This window comes from Rattus rattus, chromosome 2 (assembly GCF_011064425.1).
Source record: "Rattus rattus isolate New Zealand chromosome 2, Rrattus_CSIRO_v1, whole genome shotgun sequence".
Classification (NCBI taxonomy): domain Eukaryota; kingdom Metazoa; phylum Chordata; class Mammalia; order Rodentia; family Muridae; genus Rattus; species Rattus rattus.
Genome location: NC_046155.1, coordinates 71,536,621 through 71,558,040, shown reverse-complemented (window position 1 = coordinate 71,558,040; position 21,420 = coordinate 71,536,621). Strand labels below are relative to the sequence as shown.

The 21,420-nt window shown below is 44.8% G+C and overlaps 1 protein-coding gene across 1 annotated transcript; it reads right to left on the bottom strand.

Moving 5' to 3' along the window:
• Window positions 1-1,835: 1,835 nt before the first annotated feature.
• On the bottom strand, window positions 1,836-16,499 carry Nsmce4a (NSE4 homolog A, SMC5-SMC6 complex component). The gene is made up of 10 exons (XM_032892464.1): window positions 16,115-16,499; window positions 15,080-15,157; window positions 12,135-12,265; window positions 9,231-9,382; window positions 7,207-7,306; window positions 6,273-6,363; window positions 5,163-5,257; window positions 4,138-4,186; window positions 2,618-2,709; window positions 1,836-2,531 (listed from the first exon to the last, which is right to left on the bottom strand). The coding sequence occupies exons 1-10, from the start codon at window positions 16,395-16,397 to the stop codon at window positions 2,457-2,459; spliced, it is 1,146 nt and encodes a 381-aa protein (XP_032748355.1). The 5' UTR covers window positions 16,398-16,499; the 3' UTR covers window positions 1,836-2,456.
• Between the last annotated feature and the right edge of the window lie 4,921 nt (window positions 16,500-21,420).

The window sequence follows — 21,420 nt, the reverse complement described above, 5'->3', positions numbered from 1 at the left end:
CACTAGATGTGCACTACAGTAAGCATGGGCCCAAACACAGACCTGCACACGTGCACATACACGTATCATATATACACATACACAAAAAAGTAAAATCTTGAAGGCGGTGTGGTAATCCCTAAGAAACTGGAAAGTGGTTTGGATAGACTAATGATACCAAATAGGTATCTGGGCAGTAGTCTGTGCTAGACAGACAAAAAGACTAGGAGGGAAGTACAGACAGGTTAAGAGTGGGGAAGTGGCGGGGGTGGGGAGGATAGAGGAGACATTATAGAATGAAAAAACATCCTGTGAAATAGGGTAAAAATGTTGGTACAAAAACTTTAAGATTTGGGAAATGGTTTTCAGTATATGTTTTTAAATGTCCCATGAGCTGACCAACAATCAGTTAACATAGATCTAGCCTCTTGAAATTTAGACACATAAAAGGTCTTGGCACTATTCCCAATATACATGCATTCTCATATAAAACAGCGGAGTAAAACATTATTGGAGTAAAACAGCAGGAGGGCGCCAGGGAGAAACAGACATCAAACAAGAATGTAGGCTTGAGGTAAAAGGTTCACATCAAATGCACAGACAGCACTGTCCATGGGCACTTACTTGGAAAGGAATTGGTAAAAATGACATAAAACAGACTCAGGCAATTCGGGAAAGGAACAACTCTGCCAGGGTTCGCAAGCAGGCAGATTTCCAACTGACTCTTACTAAATTCTTATGTATTACTTGTGTGGGCAGATCATGGGGAGGGGGTGGGGCACGTCACAGCATACACGGGGAGGCCAGAGTTGTAGAGCGGATTCTCTCCTTCCGCGTTAATGTGAAACACTGGCTGAGCCATCTCTCCAGCCACCAAGTGCTTCCTTCTTAAAGACGTAAGACTTAGCCTGAAGAAAAACCAGAGGATCTTTTTTTTTAGGAGAGAAGAATGGTGAAGGGTAACCACCAAAGTAGAAGGGATGATGGCTAGGGCAGTCTCCAGGGAGACAGGAAGAACTTGAATCCAGAGCTGAAAGAATCCTGAAGTAAGAGGGAAAGTCTCAGAGCAGCAAGCTCGGGAGAAGGAACCCAGAAACCATCAAGGGCCGACTAGAAAGCCCGAGATGAGCGGGGCAGAGGAACCTGCATCCAGAGGGATGACACTTGGTGCTATGGGGCACAGTCCAGCCTGCCTTGCCAGATGACGTAACAGCTCCTTGGTGGTAAAGCACAGGCCAAGCCACATCAAACATATTTAATTAACCATTTTTAACCTACAAAAGAAGAAAATGTTTTTCATCTGGTGCAACCTATCTGTGGGCGTGGCCAGCTAACTTTACAAATAAGGAGACATAAAAAGCAGGGTATTACCTATCAGGCATTAACACCCTGAGTAAAACCTTTACTGGGACAGGACTAGGAAAAAGAGGGCCCCACTCCCCAACACACACTCCCAGAGACAATGACGACAACCATTGGTGAATACGGCAGTGGCTTTCCTTTAATCAAAGACAACCATGACGAATCCGACAACTATCAAAAGCTACATTTTACTAAAAACAAATCATCTTTAAAAACATTTAATCATACATATATACAACACATGCTGCTTTCCTTTCAGGGTTTCACTATTGCCTTCAGTTCTAAAAAGATAAAAATAAAAAACGAGGGAAGATATCTGGTTAGTGGCTGATAAACGAAAGCTCATATTATACACATAAATGCGATCTAGCGACCAGCCCCTCCTCACCAGGTACCCTCCTCAGAGTTAGTTCCCTTTCCCTCAAGACAGTCTGACAGAGGTGTGCTCTCTTGGGACAAAAGTTTCGCTACTGAAATACACAGTTTATATAAAGTACTTTAGTAGCTCATTTAATTCTCAAAATTAAAAAAAAAAAAGATGCTACAGTGATTACCTAGTTCTTTTATAAACAGGCTTATAAAGAAAATACATGTGTAAAACAAAGTGGCACAGGTTTTAAAATCAAGGGGCAAGACCAACAGATTCAAGGTCGATTCCACCCACTGCCGTGCTCAGGACAATACCACTTCATTGTTATTAAAATTTCTTCCTAGAAATGTTCCCCTTTGTAAAAAACGAAGGTTTTATTCCATAGCATAATTCATTTCCGAAATGTGCATTTATGAGCATTCCCCTTTGGGAATTCCATTCTTATCTTCCTTCTCTGCTTTGTGTCGACACGACCCTGGGGAGTTCTCCACATCTCACTTACTTATCCTTAGTGAAATGAAACCCACAAAGAACACGCCACACTGTTCGCTCATCTACAGATCTCAACAATACCACAGTAGCCGGCCGGCCTCACACTACCTCCCAGTTACACAGTTCAGGGATGGGACACTAGAGGGAGACAAACCCCAGATGTCAGGGAAATGAGGAAACACTAAGGTCTGCCTAATAAAATATTAATACAACTGTGTGGCTGTCTCGTAGGAAATGTTACCTCCAGCTGGCGTCAGGCACTTAGCCGCTGCTGGCTCTGACTCAGAGAGATCACGGGCTCAGAAATCTCAAAGGTCTTCACAATCTCCTGCTCAGAAACAAACATTTAGCAGTGGGTTCATAGCAAAGTCAGTCCAAGTGAGAACAGCATTGGAGCACCCTGCAGGGCCTTACCTCCCAGTCATGATAACTCAAAGCTATAATTCCTTGACTCCTAAATTGAATGTTTTGGTCAATTCCCTCAGTTTCTTCATTAATCACTGGCTCTGTTTAAAAGAAAAAGTTTTCAAACATTATCAATCAGAACAGGTAGCTTGAACAGCAACTGATCATAGGACTCAAGTTGGAGCGGAGAAGATCCTTGTATGTGTTCCTAGGATTTCATGTACTACAAGCACTTTAGTACAATAGCAAGTAACCCCGCTGATTTCCACATCACTCACAGTGTCTTTTTCTTTTTTTTTTTTTTTTTTTTTTTTGGAGCTGGGACCAACCCAGGGCCTTGGCGCTTCCAGGCAAGCCGCTCTACCGTGAGCTAAATCCCTGCCCTACAGTGTCTTTTCCTAAACAATTAAGCGTATCTGTGCACTAGCCACTTAGCTAAACCTTAGTGAGTCCAAGATGAAGCCGAGAGCTCGTAAGAAAGAACTGCAATGGAAGTTCTTAGTTCTCCACAAGGGATTTCGGCCTGAGCGAGAGAGAGTGTGCAGGTAAGAGTGAAAGAACACAGAACCTCGGAGGGAAGGCATCAGCAACACAGACAAGTGGTGGTCAAGAAGGAAGCGACCAAAGTTACAAACATTAAAAGTTAGGGGAATTTATCATTTTGTTAATCTTTACAACAAATGGTTTTAAACCATCCTATTTTCAGAATTTTCAGTTAATTAGGACAGATAAAATTTGTTTATATAAATTCTACTAAAATGGGAACTTATCAGGCAAGATGGCATATGCTTTTGATCCCAATACCCAGAAGACATAAACAAGTGGATCTCTCTGAGGTCAAAGCCAGTGTGTTCTAAATAGCAAGTTCTAGGCCAGCCAGGGACACATGGTGAGGCCATCTTAGTATCTGAGTATCAAAAGTTCTTGGGTTTAAAAATCAAACAAACAAAAAAATTGTAGTGGCACAAGCCTTCCATCCCTGCACTTGGGAGACAGAGGCAGGTGGATCACTTTGAGTACCAAGTTATCTGGTCTACATAATAAGTCCTGGACAACCAGGATTATGGAGACAAGACCTGTCTTGAAGCAAACAAACAAACAAACAACCCAAAACAAAAACACAACAAAAAAACAAAGCTTTAAATCCAGCACTAAGAATATTGAGAATTTAAGGCCAGCCTAGACTACAAAGCAAATTTCAGGCTAGCCTCAGCCTTGGGGGAGAAAAAAAAAGAAAAAAGACCTTACATTTAGTAAAATAAAATGCATTTCATAAACTCTAATATTCTTTTGGAAAGACTTTTTAAAAAATTGTTTATTTTATGTATATGAGCACACTGTAGCTGTCTTCAGACACACCAGAAGAGGGCATCGGATCCCATTACAGATGGTTGTGAGCCATCATGTGGTAGCTGGGAATTGAACTCAAGACCTCTGAAAGAGCAGTCAGTGCTCTTAACCCCTGAGCCATCTCTCAGTCCCAACTCTAATATTTTCTAAAACTAATTTCTATAAACAATGTAACTTACCTATTATTGGCAGCCGGTCTTGGTCGAGTCTTATTCTTGCAAAACCATCCTAAAACAAAAACATGGTTTGAGGCAAACACCAAAATCTACTGCATGAAAATACTTAATCAGAAAAAAGTCTCTACTTCAGACAGCCAAAATGTACCGTAAGTCACAGACAAGACTTCGCTCACACCGTCCTTCACAAAAAGATCACTGCTCATGTTTCTAATTGACTTTTACTAGGCAGATTCCACACGGACTTTCTTACAATTATTACTGTTATTGCTACACTGTTCCTTGGAGGAATGGAGCAGCACTCTGAAATTAGAGGACAACCTGTGAATTTGATTCTCTCCTTTCACCACGTGGATCCTGTGGGGTTTTTGCCCACTGTGCCAACTTACCAGTCCTTACTCCTGAGAAACTCACAGGGGCAACCAGCTTATTTTTTTTTTAGTTTTTAAAGATTTGTTTATTTATGTGAGTACACTGTTGCTGTCTTCAGACACACCAGAAGAGGGCAGCAGATCTCATTATAGATGGTTGTGAGCCACCATGTGGTTGCTGGGAATTGAACTCAGGACTTCTGGAAGAGCAGTCAGTGCTCTTAACCACTGAGCCAACTTTATACTCTATTTTAACAGGCCTGCTTCAGTAGCTGTGAATTACAGATTGGTAATGCTTATCTTATGATTTTTAAAAACTAAAAGCAACCCATAAATTTTAGTTTACCTAACACACCAATTAATATTCTGCTATAATGGGGCTGGAGAGATGCCTCAGTGGTTAAGAGCACCGACTGCTCTTCTAAAGGTCCTGAGTTCAATTCCCAGCAACCACATGGTGGCTCACAACCATCTGTAAAGAGATCCGATGCCCTCTTCTGGTGTATCTGAAGACAGCTACAGTGTACTTACATACAATAAATGAATAAATCTTTAAAAAAAAAAATAAAAATATTCTGCTATAATGGACAAAAACCTCTACCAGCTGTTTATCATTTTAAAAACATATATAAGATGTTAGAGAATCTAAAACCTTACCCGTATGATGAAGGAAACATGAAAGATGTTTTCCACTGTACGTGGGAAAGAATGTGGATCAACCACAAAATCAAAGAACGACATCGGAGTGTCAGCTGTAGAAAAAAAAGAAAAGGACAATCTTCAACAAAAAAAAAATATGTTTCCCAACAAGGTCTATGCCCTGACATTCAACAGAGACAAAAAAGAACACACAGGCCTCTTGCTGTGAGGAGTGAACGATTCTGAAGGTCAGTTTGGCATTTCTATTAAAAGACGGATAACTGACTTGGCAGCCATCCACAGAGCCATCCTCAGAAATAGTGGCTCAAACAAAGATCCCACTTCTGCAGTTTGTACGACAGGAAAATGCAACAAAGAACCTTTCCAGTGATAAGGGTTATTAACTATATGTATGGTACAGCCATACCATGGGCAATCCCGAGGATAAGGGCAAGTTGTGCGATGTCAAGCAACATCTACAGGGAAAAGCCACACCGCAGAAAGTGTGCATCACGATTAGCTTGGAGAAGAGAAGAGTGAAAGTACCCCTCCCCAAACAACATGTGTATGTGCACGAAATAAATAGAGAACACTACTAAAACAGGCACCCGTTTGACAAGTGCCCAACGTGAGGAACAGAAGGGAGGTAGATACTTTTATGGGGGCTGGCGACATGCCTCCAAGGTTAAGAACACAGGCACCAGGCTTGTATGTCGTACACAGACATACAGGCAAGCAAAACACCCATCCGCATAAAATAATTCCTTAAAAAAAAATAGTGACCTAAAACACTCTTTAAGTTACTTTATCAACATCATATGATGTATTAAGGAGGAAAAGCTTCATAAAACGTTTGATGAAGAAATAAAGTGAGACAGGTGTTGTGTCTTTTGCCTGTAATTCCTGCGCTCGGGAGGCTAAGGCAGGCAGACTCCCCTGAGCTTGAGGCCAGTCCAAACTACTGCGTTCCAGCCTGAGCAATAACTACTTTAAAAAAGAAAAACAGGAAAGAATCACAATAACTCAAGTATACGCAACTGAGAATGCCTTTTAAATACAACACTTGTGGAAAGTGATGCGCCCGATAAACACCAGAGGCAGCGGCTTTGAGTTTGGCACCATACTTACGGTCCTCTCGAAAGTATGTCTGCAACAATCCCAAGATCCTCTCCACTTCCTTCTCGGTGGCTTCTTGGTGAGATTCCTCCATGCATTTCAACTGGGAAAGAGATCACCAACAGGCTCACCCACCCGCCACACGGCAGCTAACGCGCTTTCCTTCTCTTTTGCACATTCAAACCTCTGAGTGTTTGGTTGGGCTTGCTAGCTTTTAAACTCACATGTCTTAAAGTTTACAGTGCAAAACAAAAGTTTTCTCCTTTCAGTAATATCCTCATAGTCTTAGTAGACAGGCATTGGCACCATACGGCTAGCTCAACTGTGTTGAGATTAAACAAAGTCACAACCAATGGTTTAGGACGGTAGTTCTTGTGATCTTGTCCCACAATACTGGAGACATTTTTGGTTATAGCTGGTGTGGTGCTATTAGTATCTAGTGAGTAAAGACAAGAATTCTAAACATCTTAACAATACCCCGGACAGTTCCCTCACAGTAGGAATCCACCAGCCCTAAGGACTGACAGTGTTACGGTTGAGAAACTCTGATTTGGGTGAACCAATTAAAACTATACAAATAAGTGAAAGTGGACAATCCAACACAATGTTAAGAGACATTGGAAATGAAATACTTGAATGACAAGAACCTGACTCTAGACCGTAATACTTAGATAATGAAAGACTCTTTTTTTTTTTTTTTTTGGTTTTTTTTTTTCGGGTTTGGGGATCTTACCCAGGGTCTTGCGCTTGTTAGGAAGGGCGTTTACCCCTGAGCTAAATCCCCAGCCCCGTTTTTTTTAAAGACTCAGGTTGTTACTATGTGGCTCCAGCTGGCCTGGCCTAGAACTAGGTAGGCAAGCAAAGCTGGGCCCCAACTCTACCAATTCCCAACCTCACATATATTAAATACAGGTTAATCTAAAATAACAAGATTTGGAGAACAGACCTGAGCAGGCATTGCCCGCTGTTCTTCTATCATGCGACGTTGTCTTGGGCGATCAGTTCGTGGCTTTGGCACAGGGAATTCTCCATGTATCGAACCCAACCTAGAGGAAAATATAGGCTTTCATGTCTCGTTCCTTTTATAAACGAAGCCCTTGCACTGACTAAAAGCTGTTGATGCAGTGCAGTCAAACCCAGAGCAGGCATTAGTGATAGAGATTCAGGTTGGCACATCTTGTCTGCCCCATTTGTTTCTACAAGAACTTGAGTTTGTCAACCAGATGCCCTCTGACACTTTCCCGGTGCTCTGGACCGCAGTTAAGCTGCTGAATGTATTTGTGGAATCCTCCCAACTAGCCTCTTACCATTCACAGAAAGGCAAGTTTCGTTTTGGTTTTTCAAGACAAGAGTTTCTCCGTGCAGAGTTAGCTGGCTGTCCGGGAACTCTCTTTGTAGACTAGGCTGGCCTTGAACTTAGAGATCTGCCTACCTCTGCCCCCTAAGCAGTGGGATTAAAGGTGTGAGCCACCACATCCTGTTAGAGCCAACTGTGCTCAGAAAGATGAACACAGGTCTAGATATGCTGGGGTAGCAGGGATAGCAGGGTAAGCAGGGTAACGGCTTGGCTCGTAGCGGAGAAATACAGAAGACACTCAGCATAACAATGGCATTCTCTTAAGACTTTAACCTCCCCCAAGAAAACCAACCAGCAACAACAAAAACTAATCCAAACACAACCGTCAGCTGTAGTAATGCACGTACAGTTCAAGGTCGCTAGAATCTAGTCCCATCTGCTGGGTAAACTTGAGATGAACGTATATAATACAGATGGAGCGAGGTGAACTTGCACACTACCTCAGTGTGACAGCTCCTATTCTAAAGAGCCTTTTGGCAGAAACAGCTACTCAAACACAGACAAGATCCAGTTGGGAAAGCTGATCATTTGCCTAGGGAAAAGTTACTGAAGGCATCCAGGTGAGGACCAACAGGCTAGAAAAGCTCACCAGAAAGATGAGGGGATGTACGCCAGGGGGCCAGGCAACTCAAGGATAGGGCAGAGTTGTGAACAATTCATATAGCTAGAAACTGGACCGGATGATGCCAAAGGGGAAGGTTTTCCCTTTAGATGCCAGGACTTAAGATTGGCACTGAACAAAAACAGACTTGGATCTTATCGCACAATTAAAAGGTGTGGCTTTAGTGTTTATACAATAGCTCTGGGCATCTTAGTTACCAGAGGTATGGTACAGATACCTGGGCCAGGACCTAGCCCGGCTACCACCCAAACTCCACAAGTTGTTCTAATATAGACTCTACCAATCTCAGGCCTAAAGGAATTAGAGACCAGTATCCTGGAGCTGTGGGGAAAAGGGACTAGACCACTGTGGACAGCTGCCCCAGGGAAGGATCTACTGGGAAGACAGGCTGCACACTTGAAGGCTGTCTTAAAACAACCAGCAGGAGGGCTGGAGAGATGGCTCAGCCGTTAAAGGCTAGGCTCACAACCAAAAATATAAAACAACCAGCAGGAGTCATCCTTGGTTTGTCACAGTGCTAGATTAGCCACTTCATGTGTTAAGTCGAGACAATGAGCTGGTTAAACAGTCAAATACAGTGCATGATATGCAAAAGGAGACTCTAATAAATAGTAAACCGCCACAAACTCAAGATACTCTCAGTAGGAGCCTTCAATCTCCCACATGATAAAGATTTCAGATATCATAAACAGACTCAGAAACACACTACAGACCCCCAAATCTCTGACCTGGAAAGCAAACTAGCCAAGAGAGCATCTAGGTAAGGTCCTGCCTGCCCCATGACATTTCCTACTAAGGGAAGGCAGAGACCCACTGACTCCAGTCACATTTATGGATTTCTGTTCAAGTCTGGGGAGTCTCTGAACAATGGCTTCATGATTGTGACTTCCTCACTACTTAAAAATCTTTGTCGCTACATGAAAAAATAATTTAAGGTTTACAAATTATGATTATGGCTGGTCTGTTGTTAGATTTTTGAAAATGATCTTACAGGAAGTGGAATGTATGGGTTTTATTAAAGGTGTTTTCTGCTGTTTTGCCTGATATTTTCCAGGAGTCATAGACAATTAATTCAATATCAGTTCTGTCTTCGTCACGGATGAATTCTTCAGCTTCTAGCGGATTTACACCCATATGTGTCAGCTACCAAAAAAAAAAAAAAAGAAAGAAAAAAGTTAAAACCGCAGGCAAACATTCTCCAAAGTCAATAAAGATTCCAGAGAGACTCAACTTCTTATTGCAAAGATAATCTTACCTATAGACCCCTATTCAAAAGTAACTTCCGCGGTGAGAAAATATTCCTCAATATACTGGAAACTTTTTGCGACACAGTGAGAAGATTTGGCTTAGCCAGTTCCTAACCGAAGCGATTTTGCCCCTAAAGGATGTTTTGGCACTAGAAAACATGTCTGTCAGTCAACAACCGACATGCTGTGACACCTGCTAGGTAGAGGCCAGAGAAACTGTCCATAGTGCACAGTATTAGCATTCAAAATAGAGAGATACCCAGCCCAAATGTCATGTGTGCTGAGGCAGAGAAGCCCTGTTCCTTCCCACTCCAGCCTAAGGGGCTTGAGAATGGCAGGCACTGAGCTCCTAGAGACCTACTCGGGTACGGGCAGCCCCGTCAGGAGCAAAACCATACTAGTAGGGAAACTGAAGATTCCAAACCAAGCATCCAGTACAGAGCCAGAAGTTTAGCTGACTCTCAGGTCCCAGTGACTGGCCAGTTTCCTAAAAGGGACCTCAGCATATCCAGAGCACACACAAGACACAACAGAAGAAACTCTTAACAGTGTCTCTTCCTGAGGCGACCTGGCAATAAGCCAAACAATTCTCTCGTCTCCATTTTACAGAAGTGTATTATTACAGTCAGGTGTAGTGCGTATTCTATTACATTAGTTTCTTAAGAAAGAACACATTTATTCTATCAGGCGGTAATATGCCCAAAGTTCTTAAGGTATAAACAAGTATGTATAAACAACAATTAGAAAACCCTCAGTGGGGTTGGGGATTTAGCTCAGTGGGAGAGCGCTTGCCTAGGAAGCGCAAGGCCCTGGGTTCGGGCCCCAGCTCCGAAAAAAAAAAACCAAAAAAAAAAAAAAAAAAAAAAGAAAAGAAAACCCTCAGTGCAACCAGACCTTGAAGGGGGAAGGGAAGCTGCGAGAGCCCCGATCGAGCACGGTAGCCACTGGTTCTCCTCCACTCTTGCCGTCCAGTCCAGAGGGCCTCACTATGTGCCCTGGCTGAAACTAACTGTGAGGTTGGCTGGAACGCAGAGACCTGCCTGCCTCTGCCACCACAGTGCTGGGATTAATGGCGTGAGCCACACACCCACCCTTCTCCTTTATGTTCCGTTGTTGTGTTATACTTGGGAAAGTGTCCCCCAACCAGACTCCAGAAAGCTACTTCATGCGTTAAGACTTTAACCTACTGCGATGTTATTTAAAGGTTAAAGCATGATTAACTTTTATTTTAAAAGCACCTAGCATGTGTCTACCAGTCAACATTTCCAAAATATACTGTACTTCACAAGACTTAGTTTAAAAAGACAGTAAAACTTTAAAAAGAACAAATTGCAAATAACCATGTTCTCATTATTTTAAGAAGTCATCACTTTATCTGGTCCGACCTCACAAATGCTGCTATTTTTCCAACATTGGATATTAAATCAAGGGCCTTATACGTGCTAGGCAAGTGCTCTACCAAGCTACGCTTTCACACCCCCTTTTCTGCAATTGTTGAGAGGATCTCTTCATATAACCCAGCCTTGCAATCCCCCTGCCTCGGTTCCCGAGTAGCTGAGATGGCGTTATGTCCTAGCACACACAGCTTAATCCATTCTAATAAACTTTTAAACATAAAAGCACTGTCAAAATTCAGTGTCCGGCTGGGTGTGGTGGGTAATGGACACTCCTTTAATCCCAGCGCTCAGAAGGCAGAGGCAGGGACATCTCTGAGTTCCAGGTCTGTGTGGTCTACATAGTGAGTTCCAGGACATCCAGGACTACAAAGACCAAAAACATAAAAAGTGATTCTATTCTTGGATGCATGCATCAAAAAAGTTTTAAAACTTCAGGTACCAATTATTCACACTTGTTAAGAGGCAGAGGTGGGTAAATTAAAAACTAAATTCAATATAAAACTGCCAATCCTATTTGTATGGTTCTAAAAATTTTCAAAGACAGAATATGCCCATATAACAAGGTTTAACTCATTTATAGTTGACCTCTACCCTGAGCTGCTCCCAACCCCCACCCCCACAGTGTGAGCTCTGGTCCAGCCCAGGTCATATGTCCTAGAATGATCTAGAACATTTTAGGAAGTAACCCAGGAAATGGCTATTAAACAACCAGAACATCCAGTCTTACAGAACACTAAGAGATTTCAAACTGCTCAAAGCTCCCACCCTAAAGTCCAGCACTCAGAGAGCAGAGGCAGGCAGCTCACTATGAGTTCCATAGAGATGTTTAATCTGTTCATTTCCTAAGACCTCCATAAACTACTCTAAGACCAAAAGAATAAGAGGAAACCATCTGCAAACTCATATAGGCAAGTAAAGAATTATATAGTAAGAAATTTTAGGGGCTGGAAAGATGGCTCAGAGGTTAAGAGCACTGACTGCTCTTCCAGAGGTCCTGAGTTCAAATCCCAGCAACCACATGGTGGCTCACAACCATCTGTAACGAGATCTGATGCCCTCTTCTGGTGTGTCTGAAGACAGCTACAGTGTACTTATATATGAGAAAGAAAGAAAGAAAGAAAGAAAGAAAGAAAGAGAGAGAAAGAAAGAAAAAAAGGAAGAAAGAGAGAGAAAGAAAGAAAAAAAGGAAGAAAAAAAGAAAGATTGATTTTAAAGAAGCATTTAATTAAAATTCTGTAGCTTTGAACTTACTAGAGTTTCAACGTATCTTAACATATCAAATGAGCTCAGGTCAGAGCGAAGCTGTTTGGCTTTCTCTTTGCCCAAGTCTGAAGCCAGAACAAGAAACTGGGCATCTAGGACTGCTTCTCTTGCTCGTGACACTGCAAAACAAAAAATACACGTTAAGAAACCCACATAATCCACCAGTACTCCCCCAAATTTCCAAGTACTTATTAGGATCTTCCCACTAAGTCAAAATACTCAAGAGGCTGGAAATGGACCCGTGGACTTCTAAAGCTGGTTCCCTCCCAGCACACCAACGCCTCAAGCACAGCTGAGCAGTCTCAGAGCACACTCAGAGCTCACTCTCTAGTTTGCACACTCCTGGTTACTGAACCAGAATCTCGGGATTTTTTTTCTTTCAGAATTATTTATTTTATGTGTATGAGTATTTTCCCGCATGTATGTACACACAGCATGTGTGAACCTGAAGCCAGTGGAGATCAGAAGAGGTCAACACGTCCCCTGGAACGAGAGTTATAGATGATTATGGACAGACATGTGGGTGCTGGGAATCAAACCCACGTCTTCTGCAAGAGCAAGAGGTGCTTTTAACTGCTGAACCATCTCTCCAGCCCCAACTGAACCACAGTCTCTTAATAACCCCAGGATAACAAAGACTTGTATGGTGCACAACACTGTCTCTCTGATCCCACAGTCTAAGCACCATCCTCACCTGAGCTGATGTAACTCCCAGGGAATGGCCACTACATGTAGGGAGAGATAAAGTCTGTAGAGGAAGGGTTCGACTGAAGGACAGGCCCGAGCTATGGGGGCTGGGACACAGAGGATCTGCAATAGTAGTCTAGGAAGACTCTGATGTAAGGCAGGTCAGACACGCCCTGACAAATTCAAATGCCCGTGCCCAGCATGCCCCATTTACGTCCATTGGTTTCCTGAAGAATCCGTACAAAAATAGAAAACACACAACTAGGGAACTCGTTGACTCTGGCTTTTGTTCTTCTCCATCATTTCTCTTTACAGAAGGAAGGATTTTAATCATTTCCAGAGTCACTGCAGAAGTGACAGAGAAAGGGAAACCAGATGCTGGTTGCTGGGCTCTCGTCTAACCACTCCTCACCCCCTTCCCCTCCCCTCCCCTCCCCCAACCAACAGCCCCATGGGCTACAGCAAGAAAAGCGCAGATCTGTCTGGATGAGAGCAAGTTCCCTATAGAATTTCAACAGGTGTAACAGCCATGGATGCCGAGCAGGGAGACTCTTGAGGGCCCATTTGAGTGAATAATTTTGTCTTCTACTTTAAACGAGGGCAGTAGCCGAGGGAGGTGACGTGGAAGAAGTCGGTTAGATGTAAGGTTGATAGTAAGGGAGTAAATGAGCCAATCACAAGTGAGACCGCGCTCGGGTCCAGCCTACCACGGAAGAAAAAGCTTGACGGTGGAAAAAGGGATCTGCTGCGGGTGGAAGAGGAACCCCAGCCCTTCAAGTTCTGGAGGTGATTTAGTGTATGTTCTAGACCAAGAAGGCGAGCTGTAAGGAGGCCCTGGCCAGAGTAGGAAAGACAGGACACTAAACGCTGCGACAACGCCAACAACCAGGCATCCTAGATAACCAGAAGCAAACTGCCGGCAAGAGCATAAAGAACTGTGGTTAGCAGGGAACAGGCCAACCCTGGCTTCTTCTCTCCTTATCACTGCGGTCGCCCATTTCTTTTCCCAAAGCAGTGAGAGAGGCCTGAAGAGAGTATGGTCTATGTAGCTGTCCTGGGACTCGCCTCAGGGGTATACCCAACTATGTCATTGGATACTAGCTGAAGCCGTTGCCATTGCAACCAATGGCTGCTGCTTTTAATTCAAACTAAGATTGTGGTTTTAAACCCCCATGATTATGGGGCTGGGGAGGAGGTCCAGCAGTTAATACAGAGGACTGGGGGTTGGGGATTTAGCTCAGTGGTAGAGCACTTGCCTAGGAAGCGCGAGGCCCTGGGTTCGGTCCCCAGCTCCGAAAAAAAGAAAAAAAAAGAAAAAAGAAAGAAAGAGGACTGCTCTTCCCCAGACCCTCTGGGTTGGGTTCCCAAGACCCTTGTCAGACAATTCACAACCTCCTTGTAACTCCAGCTCCGGGAAGAATCCGATAGCCTCTTCTGGTCACCACAGATACTGTACACATGCTCACAATCCCGCATATACACACAGCTTCAAACGCATAAAAACCTCCCCGGAGCCAGATTTCAATAGGTGTGCCTGTAGATAAGGCCACCGCCACTAGGTTATAGGTGGACCAACAGCTAAAGGAGGGGAGACCAGGACAGGAAGAGTAAGAGGATCTCTGAGGATCTAGCTGCATTCTTCTCTTGTTCATCTATCTGGTTAATGGAACATACAAGTGAAGCTCTCAAATTCCAGCCAGCAAGAGAATCTCAGGAAGAGAGGCTTTCTTTTTCTTTTTTTTTTTTTTTTGTCTTTGAGATAGGGTTTCTCTGTGTAGCTAGCTATAGACGCACAGGAACTGGCACTGTAGACCAGGCTGGCCTTGAACTCAGAGATCCACCTGCCTCTTCCTCCCCAGTGCTGGGATTAAAGATATGTGCCACCACTGCTCAGCTCATGGAAGAGGCTTTTTTTTTTTTTTTTTTCCGGAGCTGGGGACCAACCCAGGTAGGGCCTTTGCGCCATAGGCAGGCGCCTACCACTGAGCTAAATCTCCAACCAAGAGGCTTCTAAAACAGATTGTACTACCTCCCTGCCTCCCAGGAACCCGTGAAGAACCCTAAAGTATATGCTGGGCCAAATGGTAAGTGCACAGTGAGAGTAGTATTGTTGCTACAATGAAAAAGGCACTGGGTCTGTTGAGTGCCCGAGTAAATGGGAATCGTGTAACGACAACAATCTACTTCTATAAAAGTAATCCAACGGGTATACGCCGCAATAACGGATTTAAAAATCATGAAATTACCTTCATTAAACAGAGTGTTGGCTTCTTCGAGGACCTCTGTTAGTTTGTCACCAGCATTCAGTATGTCCTCCCGGTTTTCTATTTAAAAGAACACAAACTTAGGGGACCGTGCACATCCTTCGCTAATAAGTAGCCACTTACAGTCCCGCTCCTACTTCCTGGGTAATGATTAGAATGTCTTAATCTCTTTAACAGAAAGAGGCTTTATCTTTTACAGAAAGAGGCAGTGCTACTGTTTCAAGCGGCTTTTGTGTGTGCAGAAGGCCTGGGGACAACCCTAGATGTAGTTCCCTCAGCGTACCATTATCTTTGCCTTTTGAGACAGGGTCTCACTAACCTAGAACTAGCCAAGAAGGCTGGGTGGGCTGGCCAGAGGGACCCATGGACTCTGCTTCCCCACAGCTGAGGACGCAAGTTTGCACCACTATTCTTAGGGGACACTTTAGGGGGCTCCTGGGGATCTAACTAAGGTTATTATGGTTTGCCGAGACTCAGTCATCTCCCCAGACCCCAAAACTTGATCTCTTGACAGTTAACACTGGCTTCCCGTATGTAACCTTACTCCAAAGGGATGACTCTTCTGCGCCCCAATACAAGGGCTCGATTAAGAAGTGACTGTCAACTTCTCAAGCAACAGGCCCACCTGAAGAGCCACACAACAAACGCTTGGGCCTACTCAGCATCTCTGATTCAGTGCATCCGAGCTGGGCGGGGAAATGTGCATCTTAGCAATTCCAACCTCAGGTGCCCACAAGGAGCAAGCTAGGTTGAACAAAAAGCACCTGGTGTTATTTGCTTGCCTTCCCTACTGGCTGGCTGAGCTCAAGCAAGTCATCATCAGGTCTGATCTCCCGCTTTTCCAGCCAGCAACAGAGCTTGGCGGCGCCCAACGCCAAGGTCGCCTAGGGTGCACTTAATAAACAAGCGAAGGCGCGCCGCCGCGAGCCCGCGCAGACCGGCCAGCGCCCGCACCTTCGCGGCCCTCCCCAGCCACGGAACGCCGCCGGCCCGCGCAGCCCCAAAGCGCCACCTTACGTTGGACGGAGTTGATGAGAGCGCGGTACTGATGGCGGATCTGGCGGCACAGGCCCTGGTCGTACTCGGCCTCCAAGCAGGCCGGGTCCATCAGCTCGTCGCCTGAATCAGACGGCTCGGTGTCCTCCAAGCTCGGGCGCTCCGCTGCCTCCCTGCGCTCCGGCGCAGCGCCGCGGCGGGCCAGCGGGGACCGCGAGCGGGAACGGGAACGGGTGCGATCCCGGTGCGGGTCGCGGCCCCGGCCCCGGCCCTCAGACCGGCGGCCGCTGCTGTCCCCAGACATCGCGCCAATTCGCCTTGCAACTTCGGAGCGGCGGAAGTTCGCGCCAGAAACTGAAACCCCGGCTGGGCTCGAGCGCCGGCTCCAGGCGCAACGCAGCTCCCCGGCTGGCGCGCGAGAGCACAGCGACGCCTGTGGCCTGGAGGTCGGCGGCGGGGTTGGCTGTGTATGAGCCTGGCACTGGCTTACTCCACACTGCAAGCAAGAGACGTTGGACTTTGGATCTCTGGTCCTAATGCCCACCCCCACTTAGCCATGCATTTTCCCATTGTCTCGTTGGCTGCTCTGGCCTTGGGGAGGACACGGCAAACAAAACAGAGTTCCTTGGCTGTATAATAATAAACTGGTAAGCACCCTAGATATCTGCACCACTGTGGAGTGTTCACAGCTGATTCACTAACTACACATACCCTATAACAGATCTGAGAAAGATAATTATATGCAATATGGTTTCAAAGATACATGTATACTTTTCATTCCATGTGCTTGTGTGTGTGCGTGCTCTGTGCAAAGATACACATGCACAAGTGTGCATCTGCGGGTGCAGACCGGAAGTTGGCTTCAGGGGGGTCTTCCTCTCTCAGTTCCACGACTTTTTAAAGATTTGTTGTTCGTGTATACGTGTTTTATTTGCGTGCACATTTTATACCAAATACATTCAGTGCCCTCAAATGTCAGAATAGGACGTGCAAACCCCCTCTGGAACCAGCATTAAAGAAGGGTCCGTGAGCTTCCCAGTGGATGATGGCGATGGAACCATACTCCTGTGAGAGCAACGAGTGCTCTTAACCTCTGAACCATCTCTCCAGCCCACTCTCCACATTTTTTACCATAAGTTGTCTTTAGCTGAACCTGAAACTCATCGTTTTGACAGGACTTAGATAGCCAGCAAGACCCATTTTCCTGTCTTCACCTCCACCGCAATGGGATTATAGCTCCACACTGCCAAGGCACCAGTTTTTATGCACCTTAGGGATCCTGAGGTAATCTACCCTCCCACTTCCCCATCCCCTTCCCCCATCCCTCCCTGTCACATAGGATTTCATGTAACCCGGGCTGGCCTCAAACTGACCGTGTAGCTGAAGAAAATGTTGAGTTCCTGACCCCCCTGAATCTGACCACCTCCCAAGGGCTGAGTGGATTTTGAAACCAAGATCTAAAGCCTAATAAGCTATTTTCAATAGCTATTGAAATACCATTGATTGGGCTGGAGAGATGGCTCAGTGGTTAAGAGCACTGACTGCTCTTCCAGAGGTCCTGAGTTCAAATCCCAGCAACCACATTGGTGGCTCACAACCATCTGTGAGTGAGATCTGATTCCCTCTTCTGGTGTGTCTGAAGACAGCTACACTGTACTCATATATAATAAATAAATCTAAAAAAAAAATCATTGCCTCTAGAGCCTCTGAAGAAACGAGGTAGGAAGGTGTGCATGAACACCTTTACACACACACACACACACACACACACACACACACACACACACACATTGCTGGGTAGATTTAAAACACAAATTTGCATTGAAATCACTGAAGTGTATATGGGGAAGAAAGGGGTGAATGTGATTAATAAAATCTGTTCTCTATATTAATTTTGACTTCTGAGCAGAAATAAAACGTGAAGAGATGGTTGAGCAGTTAAGAGCACTTATTGCTCTTACAGAGGAACTGGCTTCAGTCCAGTATCCGTATAGTGGCACACAGATGCCTAGAACAGCAGTTCTAGAAGATCCAATACCCTCTCTGGACTCCCACACATATGTGACGCATGTAACATCACCAGGCACACGGATGCCCATAACAAATGCTCGCACATAGCAAATCTCTTTAAGAAATAAAACACAAGCTTATAGCAATGTCTCTGGGTCTAATGCAGCACTCCAGGGGGTTTTTCTCCACCCTATGATGATGAACTTTATGCCACTTACTTACATGATAACTTTGATAAGGGATGCCCAGAACGCTGGCAAAAATGTTATGTGTAGGTGAGTCTGTCCTAAAGAAGTGCTGCCCTCAAATCCTAGCTAGGCACCATCTAACTCAGGAGGCCTAGTCAAATGGAGGAAAGGGACGGAGACCAAGAGGACCTTCTATCTTTCTCCTTGAGCAAGGACATCTATTTCTGCACTCAGACATGGGACTCCTGGTTCCAGGTTCCAGACCAGGACTGCGCTGTCCTCATCACCCATTCTCCTGCCCTGGACCCTGGTCTAGGAGGTACAGCACCAGCAGCCCTGGTTCGTCAGCTTTCAGACACAACTTAAATTCGCTCTCCAGACCATGTGTTGATTGAGAGGGTTCTTGGCTTCTCTGACTTCGTGAGGCCAGGCAGATAATAAAACTCCTCCTTCATATTTATGTAAATGGTGTTGGTCCTGTGTCTCTAGAGAGCCCTGGCTGGTACATTCTGGTTTTATATTTATAAATTCCTCCTCAACAGTGAGAAGTCTGGTTTCTATTATCATCAATGTAGCTCCTTGTTTACGTAATCCTCCCGTTTGTAGCGATCCCTGCTGGGCAAGGCTCTTAGCTTTTCATCCATCTCTGCAGTTGCTGATGAATCATTCAGCTTTTGCTATCTTTTTACAAAGTGTTAATCAAGCTTGGCAGTAGTCTCATGGCCACCTTTTTTTTTTACACTTCTAACATCAGCTAACCCAGCTATAACCCGTCCTATAGCACCACTTAAGCTACCACTGTGAAAGCATTTAACACTGCACTGTTACCTTGTACCAAGGACAATTCCAATAGCATCCAGGTGGCACAGTGGTCGAGCTCCAAAATAGGACAGGTCTTGTGCCTGTGTCGGGTTGAGGAGTCCCCTTCAAAACCCAAGCAGAAGGCAGGTGCTGCCAGCAGCAGACCGGAACAAGGTCTAGAAAGCAGGTTCGAAGGGCAGTTGCTGGCACAGGAGGAAAAGAAGCTGGGCCAGGCTACCCATCCTGGTTCCCAAGTTAAGACATGGATGTTAGACAAGGCAAGTCCCCTGCCACTACTGAATACCCCAACCAATGGGAGCAGGGTAAGTGTACAACAAAGACATGTTCCCAAGGAAACCCCCTATCCCTAGATCCTGATTGGTGAAGTAACTTGGCACAGATGCTTGTAGATTTGGGGCCTAAAATCCCTGTAAGATCTTAACTCGGGATCATGGTTCAGTTCCTGAATCTGGACCGTGGCCCTGGTCGACAAGTCCTGAAGCATATGCTCAATAAAATATCCCTATCTGACTGAGATTGGTGTTCCTGTGGTTTGTGAGGTGATTCCTGGACCTCAACAGCTTTAAGAGTCAAGCAAAATGCCTTTGTATGAGGCATAGGGGTGCATTCCCCTAATGCCAGCACTCAGGAGGAGGAGACAGATGGATCTCTGTGAGTCTAAGCCAGCCTGGTCTACATTCTTAGCACATTCCAGGATGGCTAGGGCTACATAATAGAGAGTCCCTGTCTTGAAAAACCCAAATAAATAAATAAAAAGAAAAAATGTCTTTATTTTTACCCCGTAATTGGTAGGTGAGTTGACTACATATGGAATGTTTAGTTGAAAATGAATTTTTACAAAGGACTTAAAGGAGGCCTTCTAAGACATGGCTTAGGCAGTGGCTCTCAACTTTTCCTTAACACAGGCCCTCATGCTGTGCTGACCCCAACCATAAAATATTTCTGTGCTGGGTCAGAGATGTAACTAAATTGGTGGAGTGCTTGCCTACAGACAGGGAGCCCTGATTTCAAAGCCCAGCATTGCACAAACCAGGCATGATGGTGCACACCTGTAATCCCACTGCTGAGGAAGCAGAGCCGGGTGGATCATTAATTCAAGGACATGGTTACGAAGAGGTTCTAGGCCAGTCTAAGACACAAAAGACACCGTCTCAAAGGAAACTGAACAACTTTAAACGTGTCCTTTAAGGGGTTGGGGATTTAGCTAAGCGGTAGAGTGCTTGCCTAGCGAGCGCAAGGCCCTGGGTTTGGTCCCCAGCTCCGAAAAAAAAAAAAAAAAACAAAACGTGTCCTTTAAATTGATATAGTGGCACACCTTTAATCTCAGTACCCATGGGGCAGAGGTGGGTGGATCTCTGAATTCTAGACCAGCCAGACCTGCGTAAGGAGAGTCTTGTTTGTCTGTCTGTCTGTTTGCTCGCTCGCTTGCTTGCTTGCTAGCTTGGATCAGTTCAGTTTGATTTGGTTTAAACAAATGCTTTCACTTTTTGATCCCTATATGGGATAGAGTTTTAGATTTTTTTTAAGGTTGGTTAGAAAGTAGTAATTCCAGCCAAACACTATCTTTAAAAAAATTAAAATTAAAAAAAGGACCTTAAGGAGATCTATAAGAGGTAAGAGTTAGTCCTGGCCCATCTATCTGCAGGTGGTACTGTCTGGGTGTAGTGTAGCGTTGACAGATCTCTAGTCTTGAGCTAAGATCTATTCTCCCCTTGTTGATGGAAGCCTGGTAGAGAGAATTGAAAACGGCTGAATTTGTTCCTTGGCGCGTCTGCTTTTAGGCCTACAGTGGGAGTTCAGCAAACACCCGCTAAGCATTTGCTAAGTCTCAGATATCTGCAGCTCAAAATGATCCTTTTGTCACTGTGGTACATTCTGGACCCCTTGGGACAAGTGGCCTGTTTAGGTTTTTATTTTGTTTGCTTTGTTTTTGATGGCCATGAGTTCCTTTATAATAATTCAGGTTCTGTCCCTGTTGGTCAGCGTGTGGACCATGTGCTTCCAGGTTCTTAGAATTAAAATAAACTATTCAAAAGCAAAGGGTTACTACGGTTACTACTAGGTAACACTCTAACCTTGCATCGGCCTCCCTGAGAGGATATAGAAGCCCCAGTTAATGTTTGGAGCCTCCTTTTACGGGATTCAAGAGAAGGAGAAGCCAGTTGCTAAGAGGCTTAGTTCTTGGACAGGTTTGGGTTACATAACCTTTTCTCTATTGTACATCTGCTTCGTGTGCGTCTGATTTTAATTGTATGTACTCCCATTTATGTGCAAGCATCGGTGGTGTCTAGAGGATTCCTAGGGTTG